Source organism: Ctenopharyngodon idella, chromosome 21 (assembly GCF_019924925.1).
Source record: "Ctenopharyngodon idella isolate HZGC_01 chromosome 21, HZGC01, whole genome shotgun sequence".
Taxonomy (NCBI): domain Eukaryota; kingdom Metazoa; phylum Chordata; class Actinopteri; order Cypriniformes; family Xenocyprididae; genus Ctenopharyngodon; species Ctenopharyngodon idella.
This window is the reverse complement of record NC_067240.1, coordinates 13,012,637-13,027,268: the sequence shown is the minus strand read 5'-3', so window position 1 is coordinate 13,027,268 and position 14,632 is coordinate 13,012,637. Positions and strand designations below refer to the sequence as shown.

The 14,632-nt window shown below is 37.5% G+C and overlaps 3 protein-coding genes across 8 annotated transcripts in view; 2 read left to right on the top strand and 1 right to left on the bottom strand.

Moving 5' to 3' along the window:
• Window positions 1-4,787, top strand: part of ank1b (ankyrin 1, erythrocytic b) — an 86,552-nt gene extending 81,765 nt beyond the window's left edge. For 5 of the 6 annotated variants that reach the window (XM_051877695.1, XM_051877694.1, XM_051877691.1 and 2 more), the window contains one exon: window positions 574-4,787. In XM_051877695.1, the coding sequence (XP_051733655.1) occupies window positions 574-642 (69 nt within the window). In that variant the 3' untranslated portion in view covers window positions 643-4,787. The remainder of the gene's footprint in view (window positions 1-573) is intronic. The other variant, XM_051877690.1, reaches the window with a different exon arrangement.
• Window positions 4,788-6,833: 2,046 nt separating this feature from the next.
• eif4ebp1 (eukaryotic translation initiation factor 4E binding protein 1) lies at window positions 6,834-10,572 on the top strand. The gene is made up of 4 exons (XM_051877810.1): window positions 6,834-7,029; window positions 7,123-7,320; window positions 8,786-8,980; window positions 9,860-10,572. The coding sequence occupies exons 2-4, from the start codon at window positions 7,185-7,187 to the stop codon at window positions 9,889-9,891; spliced, it is 363 nt and encodes a 120-aa protein (XP_051733770.1). The 5' UTR covers window positions 6,834-7,029; window positions 7,123-7,184; the 3' UTR covers window positions 9,892-10,572.
• On the bottom strand, window positions 10,252-14,295 carry ndr1 (nodal-related 1). Its single transcript, XM_051877773.1, has 3 exons — window positions 12,552-14,295; window positions 11,146-11,897; window positions 10,252-11,041 (listed from the first exon to the last, which is right to left on the bottom strand). Exons 1-3 carry the CDS (start codon window positions 12,835-12,837, stop codon window positions 10,889-10,891), a joined length of 1,191 nt encoding a protein of 396 aa, XP_051733733.1. The 5' UTR covers window positions 12,838-14,295; the 3' UTR covers window positions 10,252-10,888.
• Window positions 14,296-14,632: the final 337 nt, after the last annotated feature.

Sequence of the window (14,632 nt, the reverse complement as noted above, 5' to 3'; positions counted from 1 at the left end):
AGACTGACACGGAATAGAAGAAATTGTTGAATAAAGTCGTTATTTTTGTTTTTAGCACACAAAAAGTATTCTCGTCGCTTCATAACATTAAGTTTGAACCACTGTAGTCACATGGACTATTTTAACGATGTCTTTACTACCTTTCTGGTACTTGAAAGTGGTAATAACGTTGCAGTCTATCTGAGGTCAGAAAGCTCTCAGATTTCATCAAAAATATCTTAATTTGTGTTCCGAAGATGAACAACGGGTTTGGAGCGACATGAGGGTGAGAGAAATTTCATTTTTGGGTGAACTAACCCTTTAAGTAAAAGTAGAGATACCTTAAAATGAATCCATTACAAGTTACAAGCCACCAATTCCAATAACACTTGAGTAAAAGTCTTAGATTATCTGATTTTTGCAGTACTTAATTATTTTACTTGTACTGAATATAGGTTCAAAGATGCACTAGTCCTCTCAAAACACATGCCAGTGAAAAATAAGAAACAGCTGTTTTGTGAGGAAATCTCTGTTTGTTCAGACTCAGTTTGGTCATCTTTTTTTGTCTCTGTCTTCCCTCCTCCTTTTCTCCAGTTGGGTGTGGATGTGAAGCGGGATGTCCAGACTGTGAAGCGCTCCAGTCTGCGGAGAGTAAAGCACTGAAATAAACACAAACTGTCCTGAAGGTACGGGACAGGAAAAATAATTGGTGCATAAGGATCAACTTAAAACACATGGGGCGAGCTAGCTTTGCTAAACTTGAATGATACAGCCATCAGTTTTATGTTTTAGCTAGAGTGACTTTGCTTCAGGAGCTATTTGTTCATGAAGGATTGCTCTTCCAGGGTTGAACATCCACTGCCAAATCATCCTTCACCTACACACGACTGGACAGAACGAAACATGGAGCGATGGGAAAAAAAAAAAAAAAAACACGCAGAGAAAGAACAACACATCGCACCCAAATCCTACAGTCAAGCAACCATGGAGTGTCACAAGAAAACTAGGACGAGGACTTCTCTACCTGTAGTTTTGTAACATTTTTAACAAAGAAGATAAAAACATACAACTAGCATAGGGCATGAACTTTTTATACAAAATGTGAAGAAAACCACCAAAAAAAGCAACAAAAAGTGCTTCCTGTCAACTGTAAACGCATGACTGACTGCTGGTGCATGACCTATGAGCTGTCATTATCTAAAAAACTGAAGGGGTACAAGGTAAAGGGCCGTTCCAGGACTGGCAGTGGGGAGGGGAAACCTTTGGACCTTTTGATCTTGAAAATGAGAGACTCTTGAAACAGGGGTCTTGGGAATACAACAGCCCAAAAAAAAGCAACAGTTCTTTATTTTGTCAAACAGATTGTCATTACACAGCAGCATAGTAGATGCTAAGCCCGTCACGTCATTTCCCACAGGCCCTTTATCCTGTTATTCAATGTGATATATGCACTCTAATGCTATGTGAATGTGCGTCGGTGTGTGTGCGTGTGTGTCGGTATCTAACGCATGTGTACTCGCTTCTGGCTTGGTACTGAGCTTTTTTTTCCTGGATCGGTCGAGCTCATTTGGTGTTTGCCATGGGAATGACAACAAGCCACTGTGCTCTCCTGCTCGTGAGCGTCCGCGTGCGTTTATTTCCACTTTGTTAAGCGTATCCGTGTTCCTTTGAACTGTCAGCCACCTTTTGCTTTTATATCTCTTGTTTTGAATTTAAAGGCCCCCTCCTTTCAAATCCGAACCGATTAGTTTGCTGGAGGTTGCGTAGCTTTGTACATACAACACCCAAATGGCAACCTATGGAGGGCACGTACTTTCTCTGTCTGACAGTTCACAAACTTAAAGGGTTAGTTCACCCAAAAATGAAAATTCTGTCATTTATTACTTACTCTCATGTCGTTCCACACCCGTAAGACCTTCATTCATCTTCCGAACACAAATTAAGATATTTTTGATAAAATCCGATCAGTGAGGCCTCCACTGACAGCAAGATAATTAACACTTTCAGATGCCCAGAAAGCTAATATTTAAAACAGTTCATGTGACTACAATGGTTCAACCTTAATGTTATGAAGTGATGAGAATACTTTTTGTGCTCCAAAAAAACTAAATAACTTTATTCAACAATATCTAGTGATGGGCGATTTCAAAACACTGCTTCATGAAGCTTCGAAGCTATATGTTTCGAATCAGTGGTTCAGAGTGTGTATCAAACTGCAAAAGTCACATGATTTCAATAAATGAGGCTTCGTTACGTCATAAGGGTTTCGAAACGTTTTGAAATTTCAGTGGTTCATGTGACTGGCAGTTTGATACACGCTCCGAACCACTGATTCGAAACAGAAGATTTGTAAAGCTTCGAAGCTTCATGAAGCAGTGTTTTGAAATCGCCCATCACTAGATATTGTTGAATAAAGTTATTTAGTTTTTTTGGAGCACAAAAAGTATTCTCATCACTTCATAACATTAAGGTTGTAGTCACCTGAACTGTTTTAAATATGTATTTAGTAGCTTTCTGGGCATCTGTGTTAATTATCATGCTGGCAATGGAGGCCTCATTGAGCCATCAGATTTTATCAAAAATATCCTTATTTGTGTTCCGAAGATGAACCGAAGGTCTTACGGGTGTGGAACGACATGAGGGTGAGTAATTAATGACAGAAATTTCATTTTTGGGTGAACTAACCCTTTTAACCTCTGACCTACCGAACATCCATTCACCCACATTTGTAGCTCAGCTGTTCGACTAAAACCGTCACGTCGGATCATTTCCAGAGACTAATGTAGCATTGCATGCTGGTTAACACCACTTTTCATGCTGTTCTCTTGGGCCTGCACTCGGCCCGGACATTTTTATTGATTTTATATTATTAATCAAGCTGTGCTGGTGAAAAAAAAAAAAAAAAAAAAAAAAACGATTGTAGCTGTGACGTGTGGGGCTTGGGGACTATCTCTGAGTAACTGCCTTTGTAATGTTTGGGATTTCAGATGGAGTTACGTGACAAGGAAGCGTTTTAAACTTTGATGATGCTCTTTGATTATTCTTTTTGTTTGTTTTTTTGTTTTGTTTTTTCATTTAGATGTACAGTTAAAAATAGACCGATAAATATACAGACAGCACTGTGAAAGTCCACCTTAAAATTGACCCCTGAACTGTGAACTCACAACTGTCTGTCTCACTTTTACCTGTAACAACTCATACCAACAAGGTTTTATGGTAACTATGGGAAGCTTAAAGTACTTTTATCGCAACTTTGTGTGACCGAATCCCTATTGACGTCATTCGCATGTGTATTTTTATCGTTATTCTTTTTTTGTTTTACTACGAAAGAGCCCAAACATACACAAAAACTCTTGAAGTATAGTCCTACCAAAGCAATAATATCAAACGTGCTGCAACAGTTGGAATACTGCGTTGTTGTTGGTGCGCGTGCGTGTGTTTTTCAGTCTACGAACGCTTGTGTGTTCAGTGTATACTGTATTAACCTGACATTTTAGTAGCATTTGTAAGACGTATACGATTCAAGAGATATAACAGCATGCAGAGTATCTCACACCGTATGCAATTACGTGATCTACATGCCAACTCTAGTTCACTGAACGGTAGCTGTGTTTCACTTTAATGGACAAGGTTTCTTTGAACGGCTAGCAAGCATAATGAAATCAGGTACGGTGCTCAGCATTTAATCACAGCACAGTAGCTTACATAGTCACGAGCACACCGTGATAAACTGACTCGCGCGTTCATGTAGTTTAATTCGATGGATGTCAGTGAGTGAATGAGTGAATGAATGAATTTATCCTCCAAACTAAAGTAAATATTTATGGAATGCATGGACAATTGGACGAATGACAATGATTGTACTTTCATATTTAAGAAAAGTGTTTAATCAGATCATAGTGTTTTTGTTTAGTCAATGAAATGAGTGTGCTTTGTGAGACTGCACACGTCCCTTCTCACCAACGCATTAAAACACATATGAGTTCTGCCTCACTGTATATTGTTTTCTACAGTTCACTCAGGTTTGTGTTGACAGATGATTTCTCTTCAATGATTCTAGTTAATACATACTTAACGGCATATCCTATGTCCACTCAAAGGAGTATAAGGATTGTCATGGGTGTTGGGAAGTGTGTAATGGAAGTGATGAAGGACATAGATGCATACGTCTTCAATATCTTATCGCTGCTGTAATTGTTGATCGAGACAAAATTCCTGAAAACAAAGGGGGGAACGGAAGAAAATGTTTTATTTATTTATTTATTTTTGGTTTATGGAACAAAACGATTTAACATTGCAATCATTATGTATTAAAAAAGAGTTTATGTACAATGTTTAACTGTTGCAAAAATCTAGACTTCACCTATACTCCTTTAGAATGGATTAATGACAATATAAACGCAATATCATATTACTCTGTACTAAGGAATGCAACTGCGCACATGCACAGAAAAAATGTTTTTAATAAAGAATATATGTATAAATATATGACAAACTATATTTAATTAGAATGCTATGCACCCTTATTAGAGTTGTTATGGCTGTACTTTAAGTATATTAGTTAGAATCCAGTAATACGAACATGCCCATGTCATGGGGAATGTAGAGGCTTTGTAGCTATTTGAACATGTTTTCATTTCCTTTTTTTATTATTATTGTAACGGAGAGAGGAAATACGAACATTGAATATGTATACAAGCCTTTTATTCAGACTCATTCTGATATGAAGAAATGTATAGACCATTTACCCTGCACACCAGCTCAGATCATTTACAAAAGTTAATAAAGAAAGATGTGACATATTGTGACACTGTGTGCGTGTGTAAGAGAATGTGCCAAATATGCTTTTATAAATCTAGATTTAACTTCAAAGGATGAATGAAAGGAGGATGAGTTCAAACTATCTACATCTATTGAACTGTTAGGAGTCACACAGAAAATCTTATGGTGTCCACAAAATAGTCATATTTAGCATAACACACATGTATTAAATACAGTAGCCTATGGTATCTGCAGGGTTTTTAAAATCAAATTTAAGACTTTTTAAGACCTGCACAAATAAAAATAATGCCATATGAGCAAGGTAGGACTCCCAAACCATAAAATGACTGTAAAAACTAATATTTAAACAACTTTATAGGCCTAGTTCAAATAAAAGTTCTGACAAAAACAAAACGTTTTATAAACTGCTAAGGTTTTCTGCTAAATTCAAATTTATATATGGAGTAGATCAAAGCAATCACTTGGCATAAATGTGCAGTATTCATTGATTGTGAACTACACTCTCTCTCTCTCTCTCTCTCTCTCTATATATATGGGTCATTGACGAATAAGGTTTTTAAAAGTGTCAAAAAACATAATGGAGATATAATTATTTAATAATTTTGAAGTTTTATTAAGTGTTAACAATGAGATTGTGGTTTTTATAATCAATTAACACTGCTTTTGTCATTGTTACCAAAAAAGTCATTCGGTTTAACCAAAATTTCTTTTGGTTTTACCGAATGACACTCTTGGTTATACCGAATGACGATATTTTCAAACAAAGGCTGATATCTAGCTAGCTAGCAAAAGGACAATCAAACATTTTTATATTTAGTACAAGTTTTTAAAATATTACAACATTTTCCATGTTTTATAGCGGTTGTACCGAATGACCTGATGTTTCGGGACATGCATATGAGCAAGTGAAGCAACATGAATTTTTCAAATAGTTAAGAGAGAGTTAATTACTTTGCTTCATGACTATGTGGTCCTTTGCAGGTGTCTGAATGATGTCACATCCTGTCACATGATATTGACCGCATGACTTTAACCAAAATGGCCCCTTTATATTGGTTACTCCGAATGACATCAATGAAATTCGTTTTTCCAGACATTCTTTCTCATAACAAAGCAACGACTTCTACACATAATTTTAATACTATTTTGCATTATGTTGATATATGATGTTATCAAATCATGCCAGAGTAAAAAATATATACATTTATTACATTTTAAGATATTTTAGTCTCAAATTAAATGGCTGTATTGGCCTTTGGACGGTTAAACCAAATGACCTTTTGATATTTCAAAATCTTTAAAATACCTTTATATGTAGCAAACTATAATTAAAACCTTTTGGATTCAATAAAATAGATGAAGTTGAACTTCCTTACATACTTTGGATGTCATATCTTTGTTTTTATTATTATTAAGGCCTTTGGACAAAAAAACCCCCATATATATATATAAATTTCACCCTCTGGCAGTAGGTGGCGCTACATATGATATAAAGGAAAAACTGCCATAATTCATCATCAGTAGATCAAAGCAATCGTTTGGCATAAATGTATTCATCGATGTGAACTACTCTGACACCGTGAACACGTCGTGTTTTTACTTTGAATCATACAGCGCTCTCAATTAAATAATCACCTTTTGAAGTTTAATCATCACATTAAGCCATATCACGATTTCTGTTTTTCTGTCCCCAAAAAGACTTTTTATGGTCTTAAATTTGACACACATGTATTGAAGACGTAGTCTGCGTTACCCCATTTTGTTATTCTGATTCTGTCTTTTTAAAATAAAGAAATTAAGAATTTTTTAAACTATATAATTTGATAAAGAGAAAATAAATGAATGTCTTAAGAATGTTTTGACAGTCAGTCACATTCTAGTGATCATCTCTGATTAATGTCAATGGAAACGTTGCAATTAAAGGAAAAATAAACGATTGGCAAGTAGTTTTTTGTCCCTGAATCAGTGTGACGAAAACAACTCCTGTAAACATCGGAAAAACTACATTTCCCATCGCCCTCTTGCAGTACTAACGCATACCAGTGGGGGCGCCATTGCATCAACTCTCCGTTTTAAATAGCCCTTTCCTGCTCATGTTTTGTTGAGTGCGTGGTGTGTGCATGAGGGAGTGAGAGAGAAAACGTGGTCGCGGAGAAGCCTAGCATTTAGCTAGTTTGCGTGTGAGTGTGTGAATGAAGTGTTATACAGGCTCAGATATTTAGTATTATTTATTTTTGTATGTAGTCAAGTTTGCCACAAACGGACAAGGTAAATAATTGGAGAAAATAACTTGATATTGAACTGCTGCTGACATGTACATTTTCCCAGTCGTGCTAAATTGTTTTTTTCTTTTGCTTCAAGGTGCAAAGACACTATTTGATTAAGGCAGCTGGCTGAGTTTGTGGTTGCAACAGTGTTGAAAAATGTCCATGGGCAGTCAGAAGACCACCAGTCAGGCAATTCCGACCACCAGACGAATCACAATCAACGATGCGGCCCATATGCCTCATGATTACTCTACAACGCCCGGAGGGACCCTTTTTAGCACGACTCCTGGAGGTAAATGTCACGAACTTGCAGATGAATAGTTTGGAAGCGTTCGCAGCTGTCGCAGTGCAGGCTTTGTTTTTGTTTTGACCGCGACATAGCGATGCATCCCAGAGCTCGTGCACCGCTCGCATTGTCTTTGTGCTTGACAGACTGCGGTGCGCGTGCTCATAATGCTTCAGCCTGTTTTTCTTGTATTGTTTGCCTTTTAAATGTACATTTGAACGGGTAATAAATGAATGAATGAATGTTATCTTCACGATGAGAAGTATATTGTTTTATTGACACGACTGCAGCCCTTGAATCTTGCTAAACAATGTTCTGCAGGTCTTCTCAGACGTTACAATTGCAGGAATATTGTTATAAAATGTTTAAAATATAAAATTAGGAACGTAGAAACGGGGATTGGTTAATTTAAAATATTAATTCAAATAACTATAAATTCTAAATTGTCGAATGAAAAAAAAAAAACTAAAAATGAAACTGTTTCATTTATGACATCAACAAAGATCACATAATGGCCTTGAACGACCTTCAAGTGGATTTTGGACATGCTGGCATAGTGTTTTAGGCTCTTGAATAATTGTGAAACTGAGAATTTTAAACATACATTCTGTTTTTTTTTTCTTCCTGGAATTATAGTTTAATATGTACATTAGTTTGTGGATTTTTCAGATAACCGAGATTGTAAACAGTCCACAGAAGAGGATGTGACAGCACTCGAGGCATGTGACTTTGTTGGTTTCCCAATGTGCACAGCACTTCTTCTTTTCTAGCTCATAAGGGCAGCTGCTCTTGTCATTGTAAACCGTGTATCAATCACTGTTTGTTTGTCCACATCATCATTTGAGCCATGATGTAATGAATTAGGTGTGTGATATATTGCCCTGGGGAATTTTCATGTCATGTGACTTTAATGGTTCAAAGTGTGTCATGTTTATCATTTGTGTTTTCATTGGTGTACAAGCTTGATTTCTATGCATAAACCTATGTGTTATGTTTACAGGTGTTTCTGGCTGCAGCTATAATGCACTCTTTAGCTTTACCTCACTGAGTGAATGTAGTTCAAGGATGTTTGTGTGTGAAGGTTCACATTAGGGTGAACAGGGCTGATACGAGGAGAACTGATAGTGTGTTCTCTGCTTCATTTCAGCTGGTTGGCTTGTGCTTTTCTTTTTAACACAATTCTGATAAGGATAAAATGTCATGAAAAATAGTTTGTCAAACATTGATGCTTTACGAGGCTCAGCCATTAGTAATGCAACTGTTGAATGTTGTAAAATGCACCGTCATAGGGACATGTTTAAACATGCAGCTCACAGCACTAACATGGCACAGCCCAAACGCACCTGGCTGGTCTCCATATTTTCACAGGCTTGTTGGTTAACTCTGCTCTTGTACCCTGATATAAGACCATCGTTTCCTTAACACAACTTAACCTCAGATGTATTTGATGTGATTACTAAATTATATATAGGCACCCGGATCATCTATGACCGAAAGTTCCTGCTGGACTGTCGCAGCTCCCCGTTGGCACGCACACCACCCTGCTGCCTCCCTGACATTCCGGGGGTGACCAGTCCTCCTTCAGTCACCATGAATAATGACAAGGCCCACCCCAAACAGACTGTCAATAATAACCGCATCAGCCCCCCAGCGGACAAGAGCGCAGGTAAAAACAACTTTCAGATCTGCTCTGAAAAGTTAAAAGTTATTAATCCTGTAAAGACTGACATATAATAATCAGGAAATGAAGCATTTTATTGTATTCTTAGACACAATCTTTAAAAAAAAAAAAAAAACATTTGCATATGTGCTTTTTTGTTGAGATACATCAGGCTTTTATGGAAAATAATATAGGAAAATATGGAGCTCACACTCACCTCAGTTTCTTTCAAAAACACAAACTGAGCAAAATGCCATTTGGTGCAGTTGCTGATATTTGTATGCTCAAAAATGAAATTTTGATAGCTTGTAATGTAAATAAATTAGATCTTTATAACTGTATTGCAGACTGCTTACATAAAGTGCATATAACTATTAGTTGACACTCTATCTCCCAATAATATATTTTTGTAATATGATATTTAAATGCTTAGCTTTATGATCAAAGCTGTAGTTTGTATTTTTGGGGGCAAAACATATAATGCGAAGCTATACAACAATGATTTTTCAATTAAATGTTCCTCAAAAGGCTGATGTATCATACTCTCATTTTAACAAGTATGAATAATCAAGTAAACCTAAGTTGCTTTAGTCCAGTAAGTGTTCATTTTGAAATATTACTAATAATATAAAAGTTATTCTTGCGTTTACTTGCGTCTCGCAAAAAGATGTGTAAACGTCCGTTTGCTTGCTTAAAAAGTATAAACTATCAGACAACAGAAGGCATGTAGTACATCGTGTACAGCAGGTTTTTCAGCAAAGTTTTGATCGTGTTGATAATTTAGAGGATTTTTAGAGAAATTTTTGTTCATCAAATATGATACAGTAGGCTTTATAGGGTTAAACATACATTCAAAAAATATTAATTTTGTTTTGTGATTTGAAGGGGAGGATGCCCAGTTTGAAATGGATATCTAACTACAATGGAGGACCTGCCACACGAAGGAGGCAAATATTACTGTGATGATAACTGTTCCCTGAGAGGATAAATGCACAGAAGACTTCTCCTTCCATGTCATCTGTCTTTATTTTTTTCATTTATCTACTGTTCAAATAATATTTTCCTTTCCTGTACTGATGCTGTCGCTCAAGACGCGCACAAAGCCATTACTTTAGATTCTCAACATCAGCTAACACTGTTGTGCCTGAAAGAGCCACTATCTAAGATGTCAGATAGTGCATCCCAAGCACTCTTCTTCTGCCTAACACATGGGAGACATCTCACAGGCCACCATGTGACATTATGTTTGGTACAGATTTGTTTGTGTAGTTTTGCAGAATGGTCAGTAGGGGGAGCAACAGTTCTCTTCTTGGTGGTTTTCAAAGAGTCAATCAAGATGCCAATTCCTATAAATTTATCATATCGTGATACCTGAGTTTGACCACTTTCCATCTGGCATTGATACTTTTTGTAATGGTAAAATCCAAATTTTGTTTATCCCGAGGAGTATTTTCACCTAAAGTGTCATTCAACAGAATGTAAAATGCCTTCTTTTTTTTTTTTCTTTTTTGCTGTAAAGTTCTCTAAAATGCCCTGATATTCCTGAAGAGACATTTAAGCATAAAAAAAAAAATCAATAAACATCAGAGAATTAACAAGTGTTTGGCTTATTCATTTTCTGCTGATGATTTTCAAACTCAAAAGACACAAAATACATTGATAACCATTATGAAAACATTTTATTACATTTGGTAATTTACATACTCTACTATTTACAAATTAGGTCAACATGCAAAGCTTTCAAAAATAGCATCAAGTAATCCAGGTGCCTCAGTGCAGGATACTTCAATTATTCCAAGAGAAAATACTGTACAATTGAAAACAATTTATATTCATTCGTGCTTAAATATATTTTTCTGGGTTTGAGGACCATATCCAAAGTGCTAGTGTTGAGTTCATTTGGGGTTTGGAGTCTCAGTGGCAGCCACATTCTCCTACAACCATCCCTTCATGGTGTCTCATGACCATCTTGCCGTTCTCATAGTAGAGCATGGAGAGAGGAGCCAGACGGGTGGGTACGCAGGACAAGCATGGGACGCGGTCTGGGTGGTGCAGCTTCAAAAGACTCTGCAAATGAGAAGACGACAAACATTAGAGTCAGTGTAGCAGAAAACAGAAAATGCTTTAAAGTAATAATTACAACTATATCAAAAGTTTAAAAAGATTCTTACTTGCATGTAGGCATGGTTGGTTGGAGTAAAGGTCTCATCTACAGGTGTAGGGCAGCTACCTTCACATCGATAGGCATTGTAGCGCTTCGGATAAACAATCCAATCGCTCCAGCCTATCTGATCGAAGTCCACCCACATATCTACCTTCCTGCAGAGAGATTTCTTCTCGCCGCCTTCTTGTGAAACACCTGGAATCATGCTAGCTGCTGCATCTCGCACTCTGTCGTCAGTTCTGTGGTTCCTCCTGTGACGCCGAGGCACAGGTTCACCTCCACCACCGGCCCGGTCCAGAGCGACATACTTCGAGTGCTCGGCAGTCTGGATGAGGGTGGACGTCTTTGCTTGGTTCTGCTTGGAGTAAACCACCATCATGACCCTGTTAGCTGTAGGATGCGGGACGCTCTCGTGCCCCTCTTTCTCAGCACTTGAAGACATCTGGATGGGTTCCTCTGAGGAAACGCTCTCACCCTGGTGCAACCAGTACTTGAGCAGCGCTGTGATGTTAAAGATCCTCCAGGAGGAATGGGAGCCTGGGTCACTTGGGTTGGCTTTCACACTCCCCAGGTGAAGCCGTACTTCGTCACAGGGGCTTCGGTCACACTCTTGTTTGGATGCGTGATAGATATCCACTGCTATCTCAGAGGTGAATTCTGGAAGGCGAATGCGAAGTTCAGATCGCTGGACGTCGTCGCTTGCCGATATGGAGGACATGTCAAATGTCACGGCTAATTTATCACCAACCTGATGGCAACCTGAAAAATATTTGGACAAGAAATTAGTTACTGGTCAAGGGACAGACAGTTAAACAGTCTAGAACGAGTGGTGCTTAATTATCTTAAAGGATGTTTTCACACATGGGTACATTCAGGACAAGCAATTAATAAAGTAGAATGTTCTTATTGTTGAGATGTGTATTGCTGCCCAAGCCACTTTGAAACAGACGTCTTGCAGCTAATACACACGCTAACTAATAAGCATAATACATGACTTGGCTAATAGCCTAGAACCAGCTAAACTACTACCTAACTAATTTTTCCCAGGGGGTCTTGTAACAACCTGAGGAGATTTGTTTTGCGATAATGACTGACGGTTGATTTTACATATTGCCGCACAGCTGCTTTCGAAATAAATAAATAATTGTCCATGAAGTATTGTTTTAAATTTTAATTATTTCATTATTTTACTCGTGGAGATAGATAAAACACGAGTTCTGTAGGAAGCATACAAAGATTTTCCGTTTAGCGAAAGACTAGGCTACGTTACATAAATGTTTCACCGCTGAATGAAAAATATCGTCAAGCTATTTTAAAACGTATAATGTTCAAGTATAATATATAAATACTATGTTTAAAATTCATTTAAAAAAAAAAAAAAAATAATAATAATAATAAAATAATTATACTCACTTTTGGCGACGAGACTCAAGACCGAATCGGACTCGTAAAGAGTTGGATTTTCATGGCTGATATGTTTGTCGTCTCCGGTCAGAAAGGTCCGGTAGAGGTGCATCATGTAGAGCGGATATCTGTTGGTGTGTCGGCTATGACCCGCCTGACCTCCGTTGCTCTTGCCAGGTGCTCGCATCCTATTCCTGAGCGCCTCGTGGAATCCAGGAAACGACGCCGTGGAGTTCACCAGACTGACCCACAGCGCGAGAACTGCGCTCAGGACCCCGCAGATAAACCGCCTCATGTCAAATCTTGGTTATAATCCACCACGCAGAAGAGCCTACTGTCTCTGAGATCCTTCTCCTACACCGTCCTCTGGAAAGTGAATGTCATGAGTGCTGCCAGGCCATCTAAGTTCACTTATAGAAACTTGAAGTCTTTTGATGGTCTGTGAGGTCTTTTGGGTCTTTGAAGTGTCCTTGTGATCCATAAAGGGATACATGTCCCTGGGTCGTCGTGTATCGAAACCAGCAGTCTTTTGTGCGTCAAAAGGTGTGAAAACATTAATTCTTCTCCTCGAGTACTGTGTATTGAAGGTCCTTTTGAAAGTGTACTTAAACAATAATATTAGTGGACTACATTTGTTCATCAATGTCAGTTTGATTAAAAGGAGAAAAACACCCCGACTGCTGGATTATTTCTTAGTTTGAATGAAAATAGGGGAAGTAATTTTGTTTCTATGTCTTTTCATTCTATCAGAAGAACATAAATAGTAATTATGTCATTGGAAATCTCCACATTATTGTAACAGCAACATTTTATGACATGTTACCGCATCATTTGGATGCTTGACTTTACAAATTAGCCTGTTATGACAAGTCTTGTAGATGTTTACCGACTCCAGGTTAGCAAGGTTAAGGCCTATAGGCTATGTGATCAATTAAATTGCAAACAATATAGGTATTACAATCCTTACTTTTAGTAAGCTTTTTTTTTTTTTTTTGGAAAAATAGTATTTTTGTATTCATAGACATCATTAGCAATTCGCGACCTTATGGTAGCCTACCATATGACCAATGAAATGTTCAATGTGTTAACTTCAGACCGAAAATAATAATCTGATTCTGAACACGTCCGAATATTTCCAGTCATGTTTTGGTAAGGTTTTCATTTTGGAATCATTTATGAAAATAATCATTTATTGAATTGAGAAATTAGCCTACAATGTGTAATAAGAATTATGTAGGCCTATTTCAGTAGCTTAGCCTACGGAATAGGCCAGGTCTACTCATACGGACATGGTAGACGTCAATGTAAAGTCACTTCTTTCTTTCTTTCTTTCTTTCTTTCTTTCTTTCTTTCTTTCCTTCCACATGTATTGAAGCAGTTTATACAACAGGGGGCGCTGCCTTCAAAGCTTCACCTTTTCTTCTTCAACGCTACCTTAACTCTCGAGTGATTTGCCAAATCGTAATCCAAGTGATAAAGCTCAAAAATTCTCTCTGTAGGCAACTAAAATATCGACTGTTCATCCTTGCATCTCTCATTTCTCCTGACAGTGCCCGTGTGATGTGTTGACAAGCTTTGTGCTGATTCTGAGTGCTCAGGTGAGATTCATAGGACGGATGGAACCATATGCCGCTGAGAGACACACACACACACACACACACACTGTTTCTCGTCACAGAATTGAAGCAGACCAGCTGTGAATGTCAGTGGCAATCTCACACATAGTAACACTGATAAACAAGACAGAAATTGGCACTGAGCTTTCCTCCCACATACTCAGCCATTTAATGCTAAGTGTTAGATCTTATACATTCATTGTCCATTGCACTTTAAAGTTTGTGAATTGTGGCCTAAAATAATTGTTAATTTTTGTGTATGGGTCAATGACGAAAAATTTTTTAAAAGTGTAAAAAAACACAATGGAGACCTAATTAATTTTGAAGTTATTTAAGTGTTAACAATGAGATTATGTGGTTTTATAATCGATTAACACTGCTTTTATCATTTTTTACAAGATGGACAAAATTTGTCACCAAAAAAGTCATTCGGTTTAACCAAAATTTTGGTTTTACCGAATTACACTTTTGGTT